Here is a 27,784-nt window from a genome sequence, read left to right on the forward strand (position 1 = left end):
TAGTGGAAAACCATGTTATAAATTCAATGCTATTACAATAAAATATCTGGTATTTTCAACTATTTTTTAAAACACAAGAAAATGAATAAATCAGTAACAAACCACAGTGACCACTTAAATCTATAATATTAAATATTTTGTGAAAATAAACCAATTAATAAGTAACTTAAAGGATTATGTTATAATTAAGTCACAACTGGGAGGATTTTAGAAGTCAAAAGTGAAAAAGATACATATAATATAAAATATTATATAGTCTCATACTTTTTGTATCAATAAATGTTTGCAGTGGGGCCCTAGCTTCTGCCTACCTTAATAGCCTTACCTTCTGCCTTGTAATTCCACTCTGGGTACCTTAGTTTTCTTTCAGATTTTTAAAAATACCATGTTCCTTCCCATTTCAGGGCCACTGCACACACTGTCTCCTCTAGCTCTCCTGTATCTTTCATCATCTACTTCACTATAATATACTTTGGCAAGCCTACCTAATCAGACTCATGAAACACACACACGAGCACTCATATGCAACAATTAAGTCAGGCACCTGTTATCTTAATTCACAGCACTCTATATTTCTCCTTGTTATACTTTCCTTAATTGCAATTTAAAATTTACTGTTCAATAACAAATTAAATACTTTAAATAGAAAATATTTCCAGCTGCCAGAATTAGTTTCCTAGAAGACAGGATCAAGTTCCTAAAGAAGAATAATGCATGCAAAAAATACTCTAAAAATTATCAAGCATCATACAAATATTATTAATGATGACTGATGCTGATGCTAGTGGTAGTGGGGATGGATACAATGAAAATATAGCCCTGTGAAAATAGAGAGGTTTAGAATTTGAAGCAGGGAGAATGAGAAAATACCAGTGCCATTAATTGAAAGAGGTTTATAACATGGATGAGCCTTGAAGATGCTAAGTGAAATGTCAGACAGAGAAACACAAATACTATTAATATATGATCTTACTTATATGTGGAATCTATAAAAAGACAAAACAGTAAAACCAAAGCATTAGCTGCTCAGTCTTTGTGACCCCATGGACTAGAGCCCACCAGGCTGCTCTGTCCATGGAATTCTCCAGGCAAGAATACTGGTGTAGATAGCCATTCCCTTCTCCAAGGGATCTTCCTGACCCAGAGATTGAACTCATATCTCCTGTGTTGCAGGCAGATTCTTTACCATCTGAGCTAAACTCATGGAAAAAGATTTCAGACTTGTGCTTACCAGCAGTATGGAGTGGAAAGAGGAGAAAGTGGATAAAAATGGTCAAAAGGTATAAACTTCCAATTTTAAGTACTAGGGATGTAATAGACAAGATGATGAATATACTTAATACAGCTTTATGATATGTAAGTAAGTTGTTGAGTAAATTCTATGAGTTCTCATCTGTGATGAATGTTAACTAAACCTATCATGGCAGTCATTTCACAACATATGTAAAGCAAACCATCATGTACTTATACCATGAGGTATGTCAGTTATTTTTCAACAAAACTTGGGAAAAAAGGGTTGTCAGAATGAGGAGCCAGTATTGTAGGCTGAGAGCACAGGAGACATCTTTTAGATATGCTGACTTTGAGGTGATTATAGTTCAAACACATAAAGATGGTCACAGGACTGCTGGATATTTGATTCAGTAAAGAGGACAAAGTCAGAGGTAAAGACACAGGTTGCACTTAACTAGAGAAGTAATATGATTACAACGAATGAGGACTCAAAAATGAAAGACAAGAGAAGGCTCAGTATCAAGGGAATTATATGACTTAATATTTAGGATGAGGAAGAGGAGTTAAAAAATCAGAAAAGGATTAGACAGATATGTAAAAGGATTGGTACACTGAACAAATATATAATGAACACCCTCCATTTGTCAGGTGAATTAGACAGACATAAACAGAAAGAAAAAAAAAACCCTCTGCCCTTATAAAACTTACATTCGATGAAAAGAGTAGTATAACAGGGTCAAGGTAGAAAAGAACAAGTCAATAATGTCAGATGCTGTAGAATCATTGATGAGAACTAAGAGCAATAGAATTTTAATAGCTTAATATTCAATAGCACTGGAATTCCAAAGACCATATGTTACTTTTACAATCACAAATAAACTACATCTATTGGAATATAGACCATATTTTCAACAAATGATTACTTAAAATCAAATTTACAAAGTTATACTATGGGAAGAAAACCACTAATAGAATCATAATTGGAAATAAGCAAGTTCCTTTGCAAACTTTAATCTTTTCATTACTAGTTATGTTACTCAAACTGACTTAGTTACTCACATGCTAATTATAAAGTGGTTGGCTATGGTGAGACTATAAGACAAGGGGAAAAGCCAAAATTGATTTTTAAAAGTATCAATATCTTCTATGGATCAGGCATTTTCATATAATATCTCTTTATGTCTGAGCAATAACCTACTCAAAAGGACACACATCACTCAGTCTGAAAATGCAATGAACATAATGGAAGAGCTAGAACATCTATGTCACGGATAAGAAGACTCAATATTAACAGGATGACAGTTCTTCCCAACTTGATCTGTAGATTTAATGCAATCCCAATCAAAATCCCGTCAAGTTATTTTATGGACACCAACAAACTGATTCTAAAGCTTATATGGAAAGGTAAAGGCAGAAGACCCAGAATAGCCAACAAAATATTGAAGGAGTGGATACGACTGAGCGACTTTACTTTCACTTTTCATTTTCATACACTGGAGAAGGAAATGGCAACCCACTCCAGTGTTCTTGCCTGGGGGAGTCTGGTGGGAGTCTATGGGGTCGCACAGAGTTGGACACGACTGAAGCGACTTAGCAGCAGCAGCAGAACAAAGTTAGAAGACTGACATTCCACAACTTCAAGACTTACTATAGAGCTACAACAATCAGGACAGTGTGATAATGGCAGAACAGACAAATAGACCAATGGAACAGAATAAAGAGTCCAACTATAGAATTCTGTAAATACAGTCATCTGATTTTTGACAAAGGAGCCAGGGTAGTAGAGTTTCTTCAACAAATGGACATCCACATGCAAAAACACAGACCTATACACAGACTTTACAACACTTTTCCAAAATAAACTCAAAACGGATTGTCTTGTGTGTGTGTGCACTCACGTGCACACACGTGCACTCAGTCATGTCTGACTCTTTTGCAACCCCAGGGACTGTAGCCCACCAGGCTCCTCTGTGCATGGGATTTTCCAGGTGAGAGTGGAGTGGGTCGCCATTTCCTCCTCCAGGGGATCTTCCCCACCCAAAGATCAAACCCACATCTCTTGAGCCTCCTGCATTGGCAGATGGATTCTTTACCACTGCACCACCTGGAAGTCCCAAAATGGATCATAGATCTACATGTAAAACACAACACATAAAACCCTCAGAAGATAACATAGGAGAAAACCTAGATGACCCTGAGTATGGTGGTGCCTTTTTAGATACAGCACCAAAGATAACTATCCATGAATGAAAGACAATGTCAAAAAAATTGGAAGACAACTACAGACTTGAAAAAGGCACGTCTGATAAAGGACTAGTATCCAAAATACACAAAGACATCTTAATACTCAACATTAATAAGACCAATATGAGAGTCCCTTGGCTGCAAGGAGATCCAACCAGTCCATCCTAAAGGAAATCAGTCCTGAATATTCATCGGAAGGACTGATGCTTAAGCTGAAACTCCAATATTCTGGCCACCTGATGCGAAGAACTGACTCCTTGGAAAAGATCCTGATGCTGGGAAAGATTGAAGGCAGGAGCAGAAGGGGACGACAGAGGATAAGATGGTTGGATGGCATCACCAATTCAATGGACATGAGTTTGAGTAAACTTCAGGAGTCAGTGATAGACCGGGAGGCCTGACATGCTGCAGTTCATAGGGTCGCAAAGAGTTGGACATGACTGAACTGAATAAAACCAACAACTTCTTTTTAAAAAACAGGTCAACAATTTAAATGGGTAACTCACCAAAGAAGATATACAGATGGGAAGTAAATATATGAAAAGATGCTCCACATTATATGTTATCAGGGAAATTTATAACAACGAGATAACATTACACACATATTAAAATGCCCCCAATCCAGAATTCTAACCACACCAAATCCCGGCAAGGATGTGAAGCAATAGAAACTCTCATTCACTGCTGCTGGAAATGTAAAACCTTACGGCCGCTTTGGAAGATGACTTAGCTTCTTATAAAACTAACCATACTTTTAGTACATGATCCAGTAATTGCTCTACTTGGTATTTACCCAAAGGAGTTGAAACTTATGCCTACCAAAGAAACTCTATACATGGATGTTTATAGCAGCTTTATTCATAACTGCCAAAACTTGAAAGAAAGCAAGACGTCCTTCAGTAGGTGAATGGATAAATATGTTATGACTCATCCAGACAACAAAATATAATTCAATGCTAAAGTTAAATGAGATACTAAGCTATGAAAAGACATGGAGGAATCTTACACGTGTATTAATTGGTGAAAGAACCTAATCCGAAAAGGCTACATTCTGTATGATTTCAACTATGTGACATTCTGGAAAACCACAGTGAGAGTAAAAAGGTCAGTGGTTGTTGGAAGTGGGAGTGGGATGAAAGGACTGAATATAGAGGATTTTTAGGGCATTAAAGCATTCTGTATGATATTAAAATGACAGACATATGCCATTATACATTTGCTCAATCCCATAGATACACAACACCAAAGTGAGCCCTAAGGTAAACTATGGCTTTGGACATGCGTATGATGTGTCCACACAGGTTCATCCTTGGTAAAAATGTACCATTCTGGTGAGCAATATTAATAGTAGGGGACACAGGGAATGGGAGCAATGAGTATATGAGAATTCTTTCTACCTTCCTGTGAATTTTGACATAAACCTAAAACTGTTCTAAAAAATAAAGGTTTAAAATGTAGGGCTCCTCAGTTTTCAAATTGTTTAATTGTTCCCACCAATATGCACCACTGTATCATACATATAATGATATATATTCAAGAAATTATAAGAAAAAGGAAAAAGAAGCTACATTTACATAGTTTATTTGCTTCAGGCATTGGCAAAACATTTCTCTTTTAGAATGCTAATATGTAAGATTTGGTTTTATTACCAAATATTTTAAGAAATTTGATAACTAAATTTTACAGCAAAATGAATAAGAAGTAAGTCAATAGAAAAGTCTCCAGCTTAACTAATTCAAAAGAAGATGCCAATTTCCTAGATGTAATATGAATGCTGATTTTGAAATGAGGCTGCTGAATTCCCATGAATGTCCTTAAGGAAATTACAGTGTAGCAAATACATTTATGATTTAGTTTATCTGAGATAAGATGCTAATATTATATTTTTCCTAAAAGCATAATATCTGGGTGATAATAATAAATACTAAACCCAATATTAGAGTCAAGACAGCCTGTTACCTTTATGACTGGTTGCTCTGGACCAAAAAAAAAAAACAAACCACCCTTAAATCAGAGTTTCAAATAGCTACAAAAAAAGAGAAAAAATTGCAATTTTATAGTTACACTAAGAAATCAATTATATTTTTCTATTAGACCTACCCATGTGACAAGACATAGCAGTTTTATATCTCACAACAGCCTATTTTAACTACTAACTCACTTATCACATTCCAGAGCAGCCATGCCTCAACACTGGCATTATGTTTCTCATGCTTTTGAAACAATTTCTCTCATCACTGTTTTCAGTGACTTATTTCAGTTTATTCTGCATCAGTAATACGGGGATCTATAATATTTACCATGTACCCAATCTCCCTAACTCTACTATGTGCAGGAACCTTATGTTTAAGACTCCTTAGTGTTTCCCCTAATAAAGCATGAGGATCACTCATCGCAACATAGCCATGAAATAATATGAAGAAATAAGAACCTCACAGTTATGAATAAAGAGGTTTTGAAAGTCTGAGGTAGGGTATCATATATATAAAAGCCTTCTCAAAGACACAATGATAATAGCATAGGAAATAATTTTAAAAGTAGGATAATTTATTCTTAGACAAAAGATATTTTATTTGGGTTTTAAATAAATAGAACTTCTTGTATCTGGCTTTTCATTCTTCAAAGTAGAAATGATTTTTCTGATATTAGGTTATGCTCACAAAAATCTTTTTATGATCATCCTATCACCATAATGTCTTAAAAAGAGATTCAGATTATGTTTCAACACAGCAAATGTTCAAAATGTGTTATCCAATGACCTTTTAAATGTCTATTCAACTTAAAATTATATGACATAAATCATGTAAATTATAGTAATATCAATATCAGAAAAAAAATTTTAAGCATAAATATTTTTCTTATGTTGATAGCGATTTTATTTATTTTTAAGATAGCCACTGAAAACATCCTGACCTGCATGCTCAGTCATGCCCGACTCTTTGCAACTTCAGGGACTATATAGCCCGCCAGGCTCCTCTGTCCATAGATCACTGTAATACAAACTGTAGCTAAGGCTCTAATAGATTAAGATAAGAATTTGTTTCTGTATTTAGAAAAATTATAATGGAAATAAATTACAAAATATAGAAAACTACACTAGTAAATAAGGGTCTCAGCCTCTTAGTAGCCTCTTCTGGAATATGTAGATACATAAGACAGTATCATTAAAAGAATGAAAGTATAAGCCACAAGTGTGGGAAGATAATTGAAATATGAAAACAAAAGACTTATATCCATAATATGTAAAGAACTTCCACAAATCAAAAAGAAAAAACAAGCAATTAAAAAAAAAACAAGCATAATATTTGAATAGGCACTTCATAGAAGAGACTATCCAAATGGCCAAAAGGCAAATGCTAAGTTACATAACCTCACTGGTAATCAAGAAATGCAAATTAAGACAATGACATACCATTATGCTCCTGATCAGATGGTTAATGTTAACAGAATGAAACTGTCAGGTATTCATTAGAATGTAAACATCAAACGCTCTCCCACTTTACTGGTGAAAGTATAGACATGCACCCTACTTTGGAAACTGATATCATCTCCTAAAATTGAAATACACATATCCTATGACTCAGTAATAAATAATTTCATTCTTAGGTATGAGAAATGCATATATGCACCAAGAGCCAAGAGACATATGTTCACAGCACCATTCTTCATAGTATCTTCAAAAATTACATGATCTAAATGTCCATAAATAGTAGAATGCATGGTATTTACAAATGAATGAACACTATGCCATAATAAAAATGAATAAACCAAAGTGAAAGTGAAAGTGAAGTCGCTCAGTTGTGTCCAACTCTTCCTGACCCCAAGAACTGTAGCCTACCAGGCTCCTCCCTCCATGGGATTCTCCAGGAAAGAGTACTGGAGTGGGTTGCCATTTCCTTCTCCAGGGGATCTTCTCGACCCAGGGATCAAACCCAGGTCTCCCACATTCCAGGCAGATGCTTTAACCTCTGAGCCACCAGGGAAGCCCAAATAAACCAAAGCTACAGTCAAAAACATTTTGAATCCCACTAACACAATGTTGAGCAACTGATCAAGACACATATACCTCCTGTATGACTTAATTTATAAAAAATTAAAAAATAGGCAGGACACCCAATCAATGTAAGAAGATAGACTAGAGATCCTTTTGGGGAGAAGGGAGAGAGTAGTAACTGGGAGTGAGGACAAAGTGGGTTTCTGGAGCACTAGCCAAATTAACGGTTACACAGATGTTTCTCTGTGATAAACCACTGAGTTGTACATTTGCACTTCTGTGTTAACATTTATAAATATTTCTGTTATACTTTATTAAAAATATTTTAAAAAAAAACTAATTGATATTCTCATCTATCAGCCAGCTGCGAGTTAAATAGGAACAGAAAGCCATTGCCATCAATAAACAGATTTGAACTTAGATATTTTCTGTATTTTCTTCATTTTTCCTAAAGCATGTATACAGTTTAACATCTAAGAAAAGAAAAATCCCAAGCCTAATTCCAGGGTTGTGTTAATTCACACAGTACCTTTGAGTACCATATTTTAAATAAGCATTTAATAAAGTGTATATCTTTAGTATTCATTTCTAGTGCTTATACACTAACTAATTATAATGTACATATTCCTGTTATATTCTTTGTTGGGAGGCTGAGGAGCAAATTAACATTAAAGTGTTCTGAATTTCCCTCAGTATCTTTTATATTTTCACTGACTTCAAGCTTATGCTTCAAACTTATTTTTAAACAACTCACCCATGCTACCAGTTGAAAATACAATTTTAAATTATATTAGGTGAATGAAAGATGACATTAAAAAGAACAAGATGGAAAGTTTTAGCAGTTTTCTGTCAGCAGGAAATTGATTACAGTTTGAAGAAAAATTAATCAATCATCACATTCTTATACAAACAATTGTGTTTAAGAGCAGTAACAAAAGTAGGTTGAATTTAACTTCAAGAATCAAAAGTTTTCTGTAGGGCATGGCCAGAAAGGTGATCGCCCCCTCGCCCGTCAGGCACCCCATGTTCATGGGCAACCTGGTGCTAAACCATTCATAGATGACCTGCTTCTGGGTCGGGGTTTTGTTCATAGCAGAGCAGCTCACTCACTGTGATCTACTGAAAGTCAGCCCTCAACACAAGCATTTGTAAAATTAAGATAAAAGTAGAATATAAAAAAGAAGAAAAAATGGAAAAAAAAAGTTTTCTGTATATTCAAAGTATCACCATCACCATTACTGCACAGCCCAAAAGCTGGATCTGTCTTTGGACTTAACTAGAAATCACATTACAGCTATGGGCCCTGGTGGACTAGACCCAGCTATCCCAGGCCTGTGACTTGAGCAGGCTCTTTGGCTTCAGTAAGGCCTGCTCAGTTATCCCTGGATGCAGCACTAACACAAACAGGTTCCTAACAGCATCGCTTTATGTGACAGGGTCATATAATAAAATGGGATTCCGGATGTTTCTCAGACACTGGAGAAACAAAATTTTTAGGAGTGCCAAAATTCAAACATTTACACTAAATCTTTTTGTTAAATTGATCCTTGCTCCAAAAATATGAGTCCAAATTATTCCATGTCTCCATAGACACACACTCCAATTTACAATATAAAACCTCGGGAAGCCCACCAGAGGAACCTGATTCTTCCTCACACTCTCCTCTAACCCATACCTCTTTGGAAGCTGAACTTTTAATCATTTTAAAGCACTTGTAGGCATGTATTCAAAAGATTTTCTTGGAAATCTTTCCAAGTAAAATAAATATTTCTTAAGTAGTCAGAAATTTTCTTTGAAGCCTTCAGAATAGTAATCACGTATATTCACACTAAGCTGAATATCAAAGCCCAAGTCAAGCGAATGGTGTTCATAACATGGTTTCAGTCTTAGCATGTAGCTGAGTACTAAATTATCAAGGCATTTAAACTGACTGTGGAATAGGAATAAAAGCAGATTATTAGTCCTGAAGAAACTGAAGAAAATGTGAAATCCAGGAAGTTCTACTGCTTAGAGATCACCAGAGTGCCAAACATTTGTCCCTGATAAAACGCATCTTAGGTCTCAATATCAAAAAGATACTCAGATGGTTGGGGGAGGAAGGAATAGGTGGTATCCCAAAACAGTGGCTGACACAACAGAGAGACTCTGGCTCACCTGACTTATTGCCAAGTTTCACCAAATAAAGAGGCAGGACTCTCTTAAGATCAATGACTCTTGACTCTTGCTGGATATTAAGTCACTTGGGTACTTTTTTAAAAATACAAGTGCCTAGAGAAACACCCAAAATGAAGTAAATAAAAGTCTTTGAGCATCAATATTTTTTAAGAGCTCTTCATGTGACTCTAACATGTAACAAGATTTGACAAGCAATATTCTAGAGTCTGTCTAATTTTAATTGGCATATAAATTACCTAAGGTTGTTGTTAATGTATGGATTCCTAGTCACTAGGTCTAGGAATGGGTATCAGATTCTGTATTTCTAAGCTCAAATGTGATGTTAATACTGCTGGCTCGTGAACCACACTTTGAATAGCAAAGCATCTAGAACAGTGGATCTCAATCTTGGCTTTGAATCACCTGAGGTACTTTTAAAAATACCTATGCCCCACCCACAGAGATTCTGATCAGTATGGGGTTTGGCCATCAAAATGTTTTTAAAATTCTTGGGTTTTAAAGGTGAGAGCCACTGTTCTAGAAAAACTGACATAATGTATCCAACTACAGGAAACAAGCTTATTTTTGTTTGTTTACTAATCACTTCTAAGACAATGTGAATATATTTTCTCCAATATTAGAAGAGAACGAAAACTCAAAGTAACCATGAAAGCTAATCCCAACAGATATTCCATTCTTAGAGTTTACAAGGGAGCCTCTCCTAACTACACAGATGGAGCTGGAGAAAGAGAAATCTACCCAGCTTTGTCTTTGTCATACTCCCAGACCCCACTTCATGAAACAAAAAACCCTAAAAATGTGGGAGACACTTTCGTACCTCCACTCTGCCCACTGATTCAGAGATGACCATCCTTCCAACATGCTAGTGTAGGAGACTCAGAGTATTTTTCTTTATACTCCCCACTATCAATCAATCTACCTCTGAATAAGTACAATATATCTGGGGAATTTTAACGCCCATAACTATACACAGCAATGGAGACAAACAGCACACTGAGGGCACTGTCTCCGTAATCACTCTTAGGATAAAGCTGGACATATATAGTATGGATATCTTTGCCGAGTAAAAAGAAAAAAAATCTGGGAGCCTGTAAAAATACTACAAATCAATGGAAAGTCAAAATAATCTTGATGACCCCAAAGAAGATCATACCTCTGAAAATTATCTGCTTCAGAATCAAAAGAAAAAGTCCAGAAATAATGGAGACCATAAAAGGACTAAAAACACAGGCTCTCAAGCAAGAAGAGTGTTAGTCGTTCAGTGGTGTTTCACGTTTTGTGATCCCATGGACTGTAGCCTGTCAGGCTCCTCTGTCCATGGGATTCTCCAGGCAAGAATACTGGAGTGGGGACTTCCCTGATGGTCCAGTGGTTAAGAATATGCCTGCCAACCCTGCTGGGACACGGGTTAGATCCCCGGTCCAGGAAGAATCCACATGCTGCAGAGCAATTAAGCCTGTGAGCCACAACAAAGAGTAGCCCTCACTCACTCAGTGCAGCCAAAACTAAAATAAATAATTAAAAAAAAAAAAAGAATACTGCAGTGGGTTGCCATTCCCTTATCCAGGGGGATCTTCCCAATTCAAGGATCAAACCTGGGTTTCCTGCATTCCAAGCAGATTCTTTACTATCTGAGCCACCAGGGAAGCTCATCAAGCAGGAAAACCAAAATCTAGGAAAGGACATGAGGAAATGTAAAGAAAAATCAGATGAGATAAGAAATTAACTCAAGAAAACTAAAAATACAACAACAAAATCAAAACCCCTAATAGAAGTAGTAAAATGCAGAACTGATACTGCAGATAATCAAATGAATAATGAGAAACTAACTTCAAGCTACAAAAAAAGGACAAAGAGCAGATATCATAAATCCGAGATGCAGATGTATTAATAATTCACAAACAAGAGACCAAAGCAAGTGGAACAAAATCAGAAAAGACATGAAAATGTTCTCTAAATGGAATACATCAGTGTGTGCAGACTGTAAAGGCTTTTTAATATATTCACCATTAGGCCTATCTTAGCAAGTTTTCTTAAATAAGAGAATGCAAAAAAAAAAACAAAACCCAAAACTGTCTATAAGCATTCAAGATTAAAAGAAATAGATTTTAAAAATGAAAAAATATAGAGACCAAAAACTTCTCTGCAACACTTAGCAAAACCAGGTATTGAATAAAGCAATGCCTGGTGCTAAGTTGCTTCAGTTGTGTCCGACTCTGTGTGACCCCACAGATGGCAGCCCATTGGGCTCTGCCATCCCTGGGATTCTCCAGGCAAGAACACTGGAGTGGGTTGCCATTTCCTTCTCCAGTGCATGAAAGAGAAAAGTGAAAGGGAAGTCACTCAGTCGTATCTGACTCTTAGCGACCCCATGGACTGCAGCCTACCAGGCTCCTCCGTCCATGGGAATTTCCAGGCAAGAGTACTGGAGTGGGGTGCCATTGCTTTCTCTGAAGCAATGCCTATAGAGTATTAAAAGTAAAACTGTACCCCAAACTTCATATGCTAACTTACTCTCAAATTTGAATACAATCTGATGGGGGAACATGGGTTTGAGGCAGTTGGAAGGACAGATGACAAGAATAATCCAGTTGAGAAGAAGAAATCAACTAGATTATAAAATGTATAAATTTCCAGGTGGGAGGGAATAGGAAATAAACATAATTGAAAAGAAAACTTCGTTATTTTTAAAGTGGAAAAACATAGTTGCAGATATAGGTATATGTTTATGTCTATATGAGAGGGAAGGTGAATGAATTTTTTCTGGTGACATATTTTCCTTTTGAAGTAGAAAGTGGCTGCTAAGTGACTGTGACAAAAGAGATGTTAGAGAAGGATGAAGGAGATTGAAAAATAATTATTACAAAAATTGAAAAAATGCAATAGAATTGGGAGAAAGTGTTGAAAGTTGACATAACTAACAATTTTTTTTGGGGGGGGGCACACCTGTGCTGACCATGAATCAAACCCAGCTTGACAGTGAAAGTGCTGAGTTCTAACCACTGGACCACTGGGGAATTCCCACTTGAGTAATGAATATAAATTGCTACAATCTGCCTGTTGAATGACTATATCTTGCTGAGCATGCCTACCAGGGGAAGTAGGCACATGGAGGAGCCCCAACATAAATATGGTTTTTAAGGTAGAGGTGAAGGTATGGATAAAACTAAAACAGGGAAGCTAAGGTAATTTAGAATATTAGCAAAAGCACTACTAAAATTGGCCATGAAATCAGAGTAGGATAAGGAAATAAACGTAATATGGATAGAAAAAAAGGAGAGAGGCCAAGTAGTTGAAAAAGCAAATGAGAAAAGCTGTGGTCAGAGAGCAAAATGAATGCCTTAGTGACTTCAGAGGAGGCATGACTACAGGTAGTAAGTGAACAAGGCACAGTGAAGGAGGTCATAGGAAGTGGGACGGTCAGACAACTGAAAGTCAGGTTCTTAATTATGTCATATACACAGACTCTCATAGCACTCAGGAATTGTTAGTAACTTCCATATCACTGTGCTTTGATATTCTGTATACAGTTGACCCATGAACTATGTGAGAATTAGGGGAACTGACCTTCCTCCCAGTTGAAAATTCATATATAATTTATGGTCACTCATATCTGATTCCATATCCATGGATTCAACCAACCACGAACAATGTAGTGGTGTGGTATTTACTACTGAAAAAAAGAATTCATGTACAAGTAGACACTGCAACTTCAAATCTGTATTGTTCAAAGGTCAACTGTACACTTTCAAAAGAATAACATTTAAAATAGTAGAAATTTCACATCTTAAGAGTGAAATTTGGAGAGCATCAGCAGTAGTTTAAATGGGAACTTGATAAAGACATTTCTGTCTGGATTTTCAAACTACTTAGAGCAAGCACTATTATTTGTATAAATTATCAAGAATTAATACAATAAATTCTACTACTTAAGTGTATTTCCTCAATCACAAATCTAAGCTAATTCTCACCTTTACAAAACAGATGCACAAGTGAAAAAGATTAAACATTCTCTCTCCCACTTTTCCCCAATCTGCCCAACGTCTTTTATAAAGGTATAAACAATTTTATGAGTATGAAGCATTACTGCTAATTATGGATTGTCTAAACAAGTATAATATTACAATGATAAATTTAATCAAAACAAAGAGGAAGATTCTTACCAAAGGAAGGTGACTCCCTTCCATCCTCTAGTCCTGAATCTCTCTCTCTGTCTCTCTTTCTGTGTTTATGACCACGATGCCTGTGACGTCGATGGCTTTTTCTTCCTCCCAGGGGCACATGAACTCCAATAAATAGTGTCCGATGACCTTTATCAGAAGTAAATATACAAATTAAACTTTGAATTATTCCAAGGCACAGAAGATGATTATTTACTTGTTATTGGAAACCCAATACAATTCAATCCATCAAATGGTTCTTGAGTATTTATGATGTGATAAGCTTGCAGCTTAGCAGTGTACTTTGGTGCATCAAACATCTACAATACTAAGTATTTGGTTATACAGTATTTTATAACCACCATTATTTTATTAACTATCACAATAATCCCCTGTGGCTATTCCCCATAATTTATATTTTTTTCATTAAAAATTTTTTGTTCTATTTTCTCCCTGCACTTAACTAACCAGTTATTTTACCAGTTCACTTCCCTTCACAGTTAAGTGTGTGAAACGATCATTATCTCTAATTAAAACAGATTTCACCAAGATCCTAGTAATGTCAAATCCTGTGGAATTTTTAGGCTCTACTGTTTCTATCTGTGGCACTTGATACTATTGACCATTCTCTTCTCTATGATTTAACTTTCTCTAGGTCATCCTACTCCTTTATTTTTCTTTTTTTCCTCAAATTAGTTTCCTTTTCTGGCTCTGTTTCTATTTATTCATTCAAGATTGGGATCCCCAGGATTTGACACCAATTCTCTCTTACACTGTAGACTTACATAACCATCTATTAGATATCCTTCCATAAGCATGTTAAATTCCATGGAACTCATCCTTTACTTTGCCCCCCAAGTATCATCTATCCAACATCTATCTCAGTAAATGCAAGATCTGTCTAGTCATCTCAAAGCACATCCAGTTTGTAACCAGGTCCTCTATACATCTCATTAATTCATTCTCTCCTCAATATCACTGGTGTCACTGTCTTAATTTGGACCCTCATCTCTCACCAGGACTATTAGAGCATTCTCCCTAGCATGTTCTTCTCTAATTCCAATCTTGTCCCATTCTGAATACTGATGCCATTTTTTCCCAAAATGCAAATCTGACTACATTACTCCCCTGTTTTAGACTCATTGATTGCTTTCTGTTGCCTAAAGGATAAAGCTTTTAGAATCTATAAAGCCAGACAATAGCGGACATCTGCCTATTTCTCTAGGCTTCCACTCTGCCACACACAGGATAAGGCAGCATGTATCCTTTCATTCCTAAATTGCCAGGTGTTCTCAAGTCTCTCTTTCACTTAATGTTGGTACTGTTCTCCAAATTGTATGAAATATCTTTGTCTTTCCTGATGAATACCTAACTCATCTCCCAAGTCTTAGTTCAAGGATTATGCCATGTATGAGACTTTTCATACTCCCTCAGTCTAAATATATATGACCGTTTTTCCCCTTAGCATCTTCTGGTGCTTAATCATATAAGTCAAAGCACTTGAATGTAGTTGTTTACTTATAAGTAGTTTTCTTATGAATCTTCTCTGGGGAAGGTCCATGTGTCAGTTATTTTGTATCTTTGTCACCTGACACAGTGCCTAGCATATAACAGATGCCTGGCAAATGTTTACTGAAAGGAACAAGTTATTGAATGGTATTGAGATGGGTATCAGGGATGCAAATATACATAAGACATTATTTAATTCTTACAAATCAGCTGGCTTCAGCCTTCTCCAGTTTATAGAAAAACTAACATTCACAAGTGTGGTATATTGCTCTGAATGTATATATTAGAAACAATTAGAAGATGTGAACCCACCCCCTCAAAAAAACATGATTTGATCTATATACTGAAAAAACTGAAAATTACCAACATCATTATTTTAACAGAACTGGAACAATCTAAAATATACACAAAAAACTTTTAATAAAAATAACCAGCATTATTTACAATTGCCAAGATATGAAAGCAACCTGTATCCATCAGCAGATGAATGGATAAAGTTGTGATATATATCTGTGTGTGTGTGTTCAGTCACTTCAGTCATATCTAATTCTTTCTAACCCTATGGACTGTAGCCTGCTAGGCTCCTCTGTCCATGGGATTCTCCAACCAAGAATACTGGAGTGGGTTTCCATGCCCTCTTCCAGGGGATCTTCCCGACTAAGGGATCAAAGACTCCTCTCATGCATCTCCTATATTACAGGTTAATTTCTTATCACTGAGCCATCAGGAAAGCCCTGTATGTGTGTATATATATATACACACACAATGAAATACTACTTAGCCATTAAAAAAAGAATGAAATTTTGCCATTTGCAACAACATGGATGGATCTGGAAGGCGTTGTGCTAAGTGAAATAAGTCAGACAGAGAAAGACAAATACTGTAGGATATCTCTTATATGTGGAAACTAACATACAATAAACTAGTGAATACAATGATAAAAGAAGCAGATTCACAGATTAGAGAACAAACTAGCAGTCACCAATGGTGCGGGGAACATAGAAGAGAGGGAGTGGAAGGTACAAACTACTGGACATAAGACAGGCTAAGAGATATATCGGACAACACGGGGAATATAGCCAATATTTTGTAATAACTGTAAATGGACTGTAGCTTTAAAACATATAAAAATAAAATTTTAATGAATTAATTAAAACGAAAATAACAGAAACCTTTTGAGGAAGCTCTAGGAAGGAGAACTTACCTTACAAGATAACAGGACATACCACAAAGTTAAATATTTAAAATAAGTCACAAACATTGGTATTTAACATTAATAATTTTGAATTACTTGGCCATCACTACATTGTAATCCTCTATGCTAGTAAGTTGAAGGCTAGTAATCATGGAGAGGGTATAAAGCAACAAAGATTGAGACTTGCATAAAACTAACACTAAAGAGTTACAGAAAAAAAATCAAAGACTTAAGAAACAATTTAAAAAAATGAAGAGTGAATTTCCAATTAAATTAAACATGGGAGATTAAACTTGCTTGCTTCTTACCACAGGAAAAACTTCTGGGTGCTAAAAATGTTCTGTTTCATGATACAAGTTTTTGCTTTAAAAATATTTGTTAAACTTTGTGCACTTTTCCATATGTATGCTTCAGCTCACAATTTTAAAAATTTTAAAAGAAACCAAAGAAAAAGAGTTTTAAGAAGGTGAGAGTTACCAGCTTATATGCTATAAAGGAGTCAAAGAAAATTGACTAAAAATTAGCTATTACATTTGGGAATTAATGTTTATCTTTAACTTTCTTGAGAGCAGTTTCAGTGGATAGGGAAATGAATAAAAGTTGTGTAAGTTTAGACAGTGACTATTTCCTAGAGCTAAGCCTTAAAGGTTGAAAAGGTTTCTAACAATTGTTAATCAAGAAAGCCATTACCAGACAGTCCATGGGGTCGCAAAGAGTTGGACACAACTGAGAAACTGAACTGAACTGAACTGATTACCAGAAAGACAAAGATAAGGAGAATCGTGGATCTGACCGGCCAGTCCAGAGGCGTGGTTGAGGGTAATGAATATTGCCTTTGTTGGTAGAATGTGAATATCATGGGCAATTGCCAGAAGTAACATCCTAAGAAGTCGCCAAGTCAAGGCTGAAATAAACAATCTGAAACTATATCCAAATATATTCAGATAAGAAGAGGATGCCAAGACACAGAGCTGACCTAACATTTTAGTTCAGAAAAGAAAGAACACTCTGAAGGAATTTCCTGACACAGAATCCTACAGGGTTGGTTAAAAAGAAAAGACTCATTTCATTTTTTCACTATTAGTTTAATTGATGGGTTATATGGTAAACGTAGGCTTACCTTCATTAGAAACTACCAGACTATCTTCCAAAGTAGCTGTACCATTTTTCCTTCCAGTGAGCAAAGGATGAGAGATCCTGTTGCACCACATCCTCGCCAACATTTGCTGATGTCAACGTTCTGGATTTTAGCCATTCTGATAGATGTGTAATGGTATCTAATTGCTTTAGCTTGCAATTCCCTAATGACATATGATGTTGAGCCTCTTTTTATATGTGTATTTACCATCTATATATCTTCTCTGCTGAGATTTCTCTTCAGATCCTTCCCTATTTTGTAACTGGATTATTTTCTTATTGTTGAATTTTAAGAGTTTTTTGCATACTTGGGGCCACAGTCCTTTATCAGTTCCCTTCTGCAAGTGGATTCTCCTGTCTGCAGCTTGTCTTTTCAATCCTGTAACAATGTCTTTCACAGAGTAGAAACTATCATTGTAAAGAAGTCTAATTTATCAAGATTTTTTCATGGATTGTGCTTTTTGTTGTTGCATATAAGAAGTCACCTCCAAGCTCAAGGTCGCCTGGATTTTCTCCTCTGTTATCTTCTAGAAGTTGTATAATTTTGTTTTACATTTAGGTAAAAGATCCATTTTGGGTTAATTTTTGTGAAAGGCGTAAAGTCTGTGTCTAGATCCTAATCTAAGTGCTAATTTACTCACTAGCCATTTGACACTATGAGTTGAAAACTAATGCCCATGCAAAAGCGTGCACACAAATTGTTATAGCAGGTTTTTTTATAATCATCAAAAACCGGGAAACAACCAAGATGTCCTTTACTGCTGCTGCTGCTGCTGCTAAGTTGCTTCAGTCATGTCTGACTCTGTGCGACCCCATAGACGGCAGCCCACCAGCCTCCCCCGTTCCTGGGATTCTACAGGCAAGAACACTGGAGTGGGTTGCCATTTCCTTCTCCAGTGCATGAAAGAGAAAAGTGAAAGTGAAGTCGCTCAGTTGTGTCCGACTCCTAGCGACCCTATGGACTGCAGCCTACCAGGCTCTTCTGTCCATGGGATTTTCCAGGCAAGAGTACTGGAGTCGGGTGCCATTGCCTTCTCCGTCCTTTACTAGGTGAGTGAATAAACAAACTGTGGTACATCCATGCAATGGAGTATCAGCAACAACAAAGACACAGAGGAAACTTAAATTCATATTGCTGAGTGAAAGACGTCAGTGAAAAAGCAACATACTCTAAGATGTTAACCTGTATATGACATTCTGGAAATGGTAAAACCACAGAGACAGTTAAAAATGTCAGAGATTCCAGGGGTTCAGGGAGCGGGATTAGGGATGAAGAGGTGGAGTATCAGGCATTTTTACAGAAGTGATACTATCCTGGATGATACTGTAATGATGTATATGTAATATTGTACACTGCCTCAAACCCACAGAAATATACAAAACAAAGAGTAAATCCAAATGTCAACTATGGGGTTTAGTTAATAATAATCTATTGATATTGGTTTATCATTTGTAACAAATGTACTGCACTAATGCAAAATGTTAATAATAGGAAAACTGTGTGCAGGGGAGAGAAAGAGCAGATGGGAACTCTGTATTTTCTGTATAACCTCCCCAGACCTAAAACTGCTCTGAAAAGTGAAGTCTTTTAATTTAAAAACAAATTGTGTTCTCACGGTCATATATTTTAGGAAAATTTGTAAATATAAAATACCTTCACAATGGGGGGTGGCATTGTGTATCTGGAAACATTTTGGGGAAACTAAAAGGAAATAGGGGCTTCCCTGGTGGCTCAGTGGTAAAGAATCCATATGCCAATGCAGAAGGCACAGGTTCAATCCCTAGTAGGGAAGATGCCCAGAAGAAGGATATGGCAACCCACTCCAGTATTCTTGCTTGGAAAATCCCACAGACAGAGGAGCCTGGCAGGCTACCGTCCATGGGACTACAAAAAGAGCTGGACATGGCTTAGCAACTAAACAACAATAACAAGAGGAAATGGAGTTGGAGATATATTTAGGTTGGGTTTAAATGAACATATTTATGTGATTCACAATCACTTCCAGATATGAGTAAATTATTAGTTAGCTATCCCAACTATCCTAAAGTAGGAATAGTTTCCAGTGGCTTAGTACTCATTGTACTACATTGTGACACAAATGTTCGGGGCTGAAATGGTGTCATAATATGCAGAGGTATCATAATCTGCCTAGTATTGGAAGCATGTGGTCAATAGAAAAGAAGCATGGTCTCAACTGCATAGAGTCAGAGTTAGTCTTTGGAAAATTCTTCCAAATATTTCAGGTTATATATGCAAGAAGCTTCATAGAAGTTTTAAACTTTAAGACAACCCTGAAAATTTTCGTAAAATTGTAAATAAGTTGTAAAGATGAAAGAAATCTTTCTAGACTATCACTAGTAAAAATTAAATTTTAATTAATCATGATAAAGACTGATTTAACTTTCCATATTCTCTACAGAAAATAATGTTTTAAAATATTTGACATTAAAGTTCAAGAATATTGGAAGAAAAGTATTACAGATATACGTTGTTGCCATTGTTCAGTCACTAAGCCATGTCTGACTCTTTGCAACACCATGAACTACAACACACCAGGCTTTCCTATCACTCTATCTCAGAGTTTGCTCAAACTCATGTCCATTGAGCAGAGGTATGTCAGGCAGTTATTAAAAATATTATGCCATTTCTCCAAATGTTATGATTTTGCGCTACTTATCAGTTTCCAAATAAGTGTTTTGATTTTTCTCATTATAAATATTCACCTTTGTATGTAATTTAAATTCAAATTTTGAATTCTTTCTCTTAGAGAATCCTCAAAATTGCTTAAGCTTCAGGACACACAAAGTCTCAATCTGCCGCTAATACAACCTTATGTGAGCAGCTCCCAATTTTCTATCTCCAGCTCAAACTTCTTTCCCAAACTCCAAACTAGCATATCCAACTGCTTACCTGATACCTCCACTGCATGTCTAAAAGACATCTCAAGATCAACATGTTCATGACTAAACTCCTAATCTATCCCAACCTAACTCCCCAAACAAACTGTTCCCCCAGAATCTTGTCTATCTCAGTCGATGATAAAACATTTGTCAAGTTGCTCAGGACAAAAACCTTGGAATCATTTTTTACCTCTCTTCTTAAGCTTACAACCAAATCCACTGGAAAATCTGTTGGGACAACTTTCAAAATATATCCAAAATTTGTCTGCTTATTATTTCATTTCACTGCTCTGGTCAGGCCACATGACACCCAACCAGAATTACTGCATTAGCCTCCAGACAGGTCTTCTTGGGTCTACCTTTAACCCCTACAGTCTCTTCTAAATGCAGCAGCTAATGTAGCCCTCTTAAAAGGCAGGTTAGTTATGCCATTCCTCAGCTAAATCTTCTGCTAACCTGTTTCCCTCAGAGAAAAGGCCAAGGTTTCTCTAACGCTCTATGAGACCCTCTGAGATCCGCACATCCCCTGAGATTTCCCCATTCCTGCCAGCTCTTCCATCGCCTCCTCTGCTGATTCCCTCATCACTCCACTCCAGCCACACTGGCTTCCTTGGCATTCTCACTACCACCCAGGAACTTTCTATACTAAGTTATTTACATAAGCATAATAAATGTTTAGTGTTGAATTTCTAGTTTCTTCTGAAAGTTTTTAAATTTCAGAAGAGCAGGGATCTCTAATTTGTTCACTGATGTATCCCAAGTATCTAGAATGGTGCTCAATAGTTTCTAATGCTTAAAAATTTTTTATTGCACATATAAATCTTTTCATTTTTAGTAAAATGCATAGATAACAGACAAAATGATGCATTATGCTACTAAACACACTAAAAAACTTAAGAATAGAAACAAAGTTAATGGCCACGTATTTCAGTGCAGATATACTGAAATTGCCATAGTTCATGGCTATGAAATAGAGAAAATATTATCTGTATGGTTAGAGACTTATATACCAAATAAAGTGAAACCTAGGTTAAAGGGTAAATTTTGAAATTGCCTAAAAAATAGAGACCTTCAAAGAGATATAGACACTTATCTCCCAGGTTTATATGTTTACATTTCAAAAGATAATAAAAGTCCAAGAGCTACTGGTTTGTATTCCAAAGGGTTTAAACTGGGGATCTTACCCTTATCTTCCCTGAGATTTTTTTACATAAGGTAGAAAAGATGTATCTGCCTCTCAAGGTGGAAAAAGACTGTTGTATAGTAGTTCCTATATAAATTTCCAGACTCATAATTTTGGGGCTCCCCTTCTATGCATATTACCATCTGGTTCTCATCTCATTATGCTGAAAGGGAAGAATGGGGTGTGAAGAACAAATGTGGTTACTGCTGATAAATAATAATAGTCCTCCTTTGATACAGAAATGTTGTGCTTGATTTTAGGAAGAAATAAATATTATATGCATTAAAAATTTACCAATAGATTTAGGAGATTTTATACAAAGATTATGTGAGATAATATAACTGGTATAAAATACTGAACATGTTGTATCACATGGTAGACACGGGTTAGTTCCCTTCCCGCTTCATGCTACTCACTCTCAATGGCTTAAAGAAAGAGGAAGACAAATTTTCTGTCTTATTTCATTGTCTTCCAGGTTTTCGATATATTGCCAACTTTTCTAATCCTAACTATATAAAGCCTGGCCTAAGAAATTAGAGAAACACCTTACACTCTGTAGAAAAACATATACAAGTAACATTTCCAGGTTAATGTTATCATAAAAATTTCCTACAATATTATATTCAAAATTTAATAGACACCACTTAAGAAGATAAAGAATTCAAGAAACTTAGTGATAAATGACATGGTTCTGAAATGACTTATTAAACATAACTGGAATTATTTTTCAAGATTAGATACAGAACAATTTTTATTTTATGATAAAGTCCAGAATTTTATTTTAAAAAGGAATTGTTTCCAATGAGCATTTCTTAAATTCATCAAAATGGTCAATAAGAATTAATTTTACATAATGTTAAAAAACCCAATAAAAATTTAGATATGAATATATTTTAAAGAAGTGAGAATGCAACACTGCTATTAAAAGAAATAAGCACTGAACACAAGAATTTATTTGAAATTTACTTGTATGTCAGTTGAGGGAAAATAGTTTCCCCATTAGAAAAACAAAGGGTTCATTAAAGGTAATACTGCTTTCTGAACACAAATCTTGTTAACGAATCCTGGATTTCTGACCCTTATATTGTGTGGAATATTGAGCAGGTCCAGAATTATTGTAAATATTTTCATTATGTAAAAAATACCAGTACTGAAACAACACTTTATGCGTCCGTGGTCATAGTATACTGAGTGTTTACAAAATGCTTTCAGAAAAGAGATGCATTTGGGGATGGAAAGGAATCCTACTATGATTCATAATAATACTAATTAACTACTCTGCTTTATTTAGCTGGCAGGAAAGGGGTCAAGCTATCTACTCTTGAAGAGAACTGTGTGTTTTTTCTGTGAAACGAATATAACACAGCTGGTGCATAATTACTGAGTTGCTACAACCATTTATTTAGATGTGTCAATCATGGGGAAAGGTCAAGTACGTTAAGCTGAATAAGCATGTGATCTTTAATTCCATGGATACTCTAAAAGAATCAGAAAACACAACAAGGCATCATTTATCATAGCACATCAAAGAGCTGTAAGTCCAACAGAAATTCTCTTCTGAGATTAGAGCTATAGAGAGCAAGAAAAGAAACCAAGAGGGTGTTAAGTGAGTGTGTATATGTGTACATTGCAAAGAGATACTATTAGGCTACTTACCACTACTGCACTGTTGTTTCTTGTGCTATTTTGCTGAAAGAATTAATAAGCCACACCAATGTTAGTCACAGTCACCTGACACTAAGACCATATATGTAATGATTACAAAACCAAAGACCACGTGACTGTGACTATGCTATACAGAAAATAAAAATCTTGAATGTGCTAAAGTTGTTCATCAAAGAAATCACAGTTTGAGGTTTACTAGTTTAGAAGATACTATGGGATATTTTAAAATATACTATCTCTTATACGTTTATAACACTATCTTGAGCAAAACATAACAACTACATTACTTTGTACCTTGAGATATCAATGTTAGCTTTTATCTTGGAGGATAATAAGCCTCACTATTAGGATTCATAACATGTATTTTCTAAGGAAAAAAAAAGAGAATTTCCCATTTTGATAGATTGTAAGAGAGCTTGATGTTGGATGTTTAGGGTGCTCAAAGGGAATCTAGTCAAAATCAGTGAAGAAACAGGAATAATAAGAAACGCTTATAGGATATGATCCCTGCACTTAAAGAAAAAGATAGTCATCCAATTGCTCAAAAATCAAATGCCAGAAAAGAAAATAGCAAGCAATCAAACAAATAAAAAGTAGAAAAAAAATCTGTATTAAAGCTAATATTCTTGTGTTGTATCACGCATTAAATGCTGTAGGAGTTCATAGCAAAGTGAAATCAAAGGTAACCTGAGCAATCAAGGAAAGTTTCATGGAGAAGGACTTGAGTATTAAACTAGAGAATGGGAAATGGAGGAGTGGGAAATCCAGAAAAACAACATAAATCACACAAACATAGAAGAACACTTTTGGGGAATAATGTGAGGTGCATGTTACAGCAGGAGAAAAGTAAGGTGAGATAAAGCATGCATTTTTGTAATTACAAAAGCTTGCAATTTTACTATTATCTTCAAATATTCATGTTTTGCTATTTTATTTTACAAGGAAAAGAGATCAACATATGTTCTGGGATACTTTAAAAAATGAATGCAAAAGACAAGATTGTGCTCCTGATCTCCTAACCTCATTTTAACTAAATATTAGCCTTGACACTTTGCTTCAGGGAAATTGGTAGGATATGAGCTGTCACAGTAATCCAAGTCTATGCCCCAACCAGTAATGCTGAAGAAGCTGAACGGTTCTATGAAGACCTACAAGACCTTTTAAAACTAACACCCAAAAAAGATGTCCTTTTCATTATAGGAGACCGGAATGCAAAAGTAGGAAGACAAGAAACACCTGGAGTAACAGGCAAATTTGGCCTTGGAACACGGAATGAAGTGGGCAAAGGCTAATAGAGTTTTGCCAAGAGAACACACTGTTCATAGCAAACACCCTCTTCCAACAAGACAAGAGAAGACTCTACACATGGACATCACCAGATGGTCAACACTGAAATCAGATTGATTATATTCTTTGTAGCTGAAGATGGAGAAACTCTACAGAGTCAGCAAAAACAAGATAGGCTGACTATGGCTCAGATCATGAACTCCTTATTGCCAAATTCAAACTTAAATGGAAGAAAGTGGGGAAAACCACTAGACCATTCAGGTATGATCTAAATAAAACCCCTTATGATTATACAGTGGAAGTGAGAAATAGATTTAAGGGACTAGATCTGATAGAGTGCCTGATGAACTATGGACGGAGGTTCATGACATTGCACAGGAGATAGGGATCAAGACCATCCCCATGGAAAAGAAATGCAAAAAAGCAAACTGGCTGTCTGAGGAGGCCTTACAAATAGCTGTGAAAAGAAGAGAAGCGAAAAGCAAAGGAAAGAAAGAAAGATATAAGCATCTGAATGCAGAGTTCCAAAGAATAGGAAGGAGAGTTAGGAAAGCCTTCCTCAGCGATCAATGCAAAGAAATAGAGGAAAACAACAGAATGGGAAAGACTAGGCATCTCTTCAAGAAAATTAGAGATACCAAGGGAACATTTCATGCAAAGATGGGCTCAATAAAGGACAGAAATGGTATGGACCTGACAGAAGCAGAAGATATTAAGAAGAGATGGCAAGAATACACAGAAGAACTGTACAAAAAAGATCTTCATGACCCAGATAATCACGATGGAGTGATCACTCATCTAGAGCCAGACATCCTGGAATGTGAAGTCAAGTGGGCCTTAGAAAGCATCACTACGAACAAAGCTAGTGGAGGTGATGGAATTCCAGTAGAGCTATTTCAAATCCTGAAAGGTGATGCTGTGAAAGTGCTGCACTCAATATGCCAGCAAATTTGGAAAACTCAGCAGTGGCCACAGGACTGGAAAAGGTCCGTTTTCATTCCAGTCCCCAAGCAAGGCAATGCCAAAGAATGCTCAAACTACTGCACAATTGCACTCATCTCACACACTAGGAAAGTAATCCTCAAAATTCTCCAAGTCAGGCTTCAGCAATATGTGAACCGCGAACTTCCTGATGTTCAAGCTGGTTTTAGAAAAGGCAGAGGAACCAGAGATCAAATTGCCAACATCCACTGGATTATGGAAAGAGAGAGAGAGTTCCAGAAAAACATCTATTTCTGCTTTATTGACTATGCCAAAGCCTTTGACTGTGTGGATCACAATCAACTGTGGAAAATTCTGAAAGAGATGGGAATACCACACCACCCGACCTGCCTCTTGAGAAACCTGTATGCAGGTCAGGAAGCAACAGTTAGAACTGGACATGGAACACAGACTGGTTTCAAATAGGAAAAGGAGTATGTCAAGGCTGTATATTGTCACCATGCTTATTTAACTTATATGCAGAGTACATCATGAGAAATGCTGGGCTGGAAGAAGCACAAGCTGGAATCAAGATTGCCGGGAGAAATATCAATAACCTCAGATATGCAGATGACACCACCCTTATGGCAGAACGTGAAGAACTAAAGAGCCTCTTGATGAAAGTGAAAGAGAAGAGTGAAAAAGTTGGCTTAAAGCTCAACATTCAGAAAACGAAGATCATGGCATCCAGTCCCATCACTTCATGGAATATAGATGGGGAAACAGTGGAAACAGTGTCAGAATTTATTTTTCTGGGCTCTAAAATCACTGCAGATGGTGATTGCAGCCATGATTTTAAAAGACGCTTACTCCTTGGAAGAAAAGTTATGACCAAACTAGAGAGCATATTGAAAAGCAGAGATATTACTTTGCCAACAAAGGTCCGTTTAGTCAAGGCTTTGGTTTTTCCAGTAGTCATGTATGGATGTGAGAGTTGGACTGTGAAGAAAGCTGAGTGCCAAAGAATTGATGCTTTTGAACTGTGGTGTTGGAGAAGACTCTTGAGAGTCCCTTGGACTGCAACGAGATCCAACCAGTCCATTCTGAAGGAGATCAGCCCTGGGATTTCTTTGGAAGGAATGATGCTAAAGCTGAAACTCCAGTACTTTGGCCACCTCATGCAAAGAGTTGACTCATTGGAAAAGACTCTGATGCTGGGAGGGATTGGGGGAGGAGGAGAAGGGGATGACCGAGGATGAGATGGCTGGATGGTATCACCGACTCGACGGACATGAGTTTGGGTGAACTCCGGGAATTGGTGATGGACAGGGAGGCCTGGCGTGCTGCAATTCATGGGGTCACAAAGAGTTAGACACGAGTGAGCGACTGAGCTGAACTGAACTGAGCAAAAAAGTAAAACTGTAAAATTTTCCAGATTTAGACTTGTCTTGTATTAATCTGAAAGACATGTACATATGTAGAAAGTGGCTCATTCTGAGAATTGTGGTAATTAAAGACAGAAGGGTTGCCTGGAAAAACTGAAGACTTTTTGAAGAAAAAAAGATTTCCATGAAGACAGGTGATGGAACTCAAACTGTGAAACTGAAGGAAAGAAAAAATTAAAATATCTGAAAGCAAAGAGGAAAACACTTTTAACATTTCTACACAGAAGTTTACAAATAGGAAATAGTGTTGCAGATTTTTTTTTTAATGGCCACAGTATTTTAGGAGATTCTCCCATCAAATAGTAGAATCTGTTCTTCTAATCCTTGAATCCTGGCTTGGCCATGTACCTTATTTTGACTTTTGGGACACTGGCATATGTGATACAAAAAAGACTTAGAGAAAGCTTTTGCTTTTTTCCCTTCTGCTTTCCACAAGAAAGTTTGTGGGTTTTTTCCTCTTATGCCACCATGTAATCATATGTATCAAATCTGTCTAATTTTATCACATACCATCACCAGTACACATTCTATGCATGCATGCCTGTGTGGGTGCTGTCACTTCAGTTGTGTCTGACTCTTTGAGATCCCATGGACTGTAGCCCGCCAGGCTCCTCTGTCCATGGGATTTTCCTGGCAAGAATACTGGAGTTGGTTTCCATGCCCTCCTCTAGGGGATCTTTCCAACCCAGGGACCTAATTCGCATCCCCTGCCTCCCCTGCATTGCAGGTGTACTC

General features: G+C 36.5%; 1 protein-coding gene across 3 annotated transcripts in view; it reads right to left on the minus strand.

The window, feature by feature from the left end:
* The window catches only part of SLC4A10 (solute carrier family 4 member 10), a 240,345-nt gene that overhangs the window by 162,932 nt on the left and 49,629 nt on the right, over nucleotides 1-27,784 (minus strand). For all 3 annotated transcript variants that reach the window (XM_068969333.1, XM_068969332.1, XM_068969334.1), the window contains one exon: nucleotides 13,810-13,956. In XM_068969333.1, coding sequence (XP_068825434.1) covers nucleotides 13,810-13,956 — 147 coding nt within the window. The remainder of the gene's footprint in view (nucleotides 1-13,809; nucleotides 13,957-27,784) is intronic.

Source organism: Capricornis sumatraensis, chromosome 3, assembly GCF_032405125.1.
Source record: "Capricornis sumatraensis isolate serow.1 chromosome 3, serow.2, whole genome shotgun sequence".
NCBI classification, from domain to species: domain Eukaryota; kingdom Metazoa; phylum Chordata; class Mammalia; order Artiodactyla; family Bovidae; genus Capricornis; species Capricornis sumatraensis.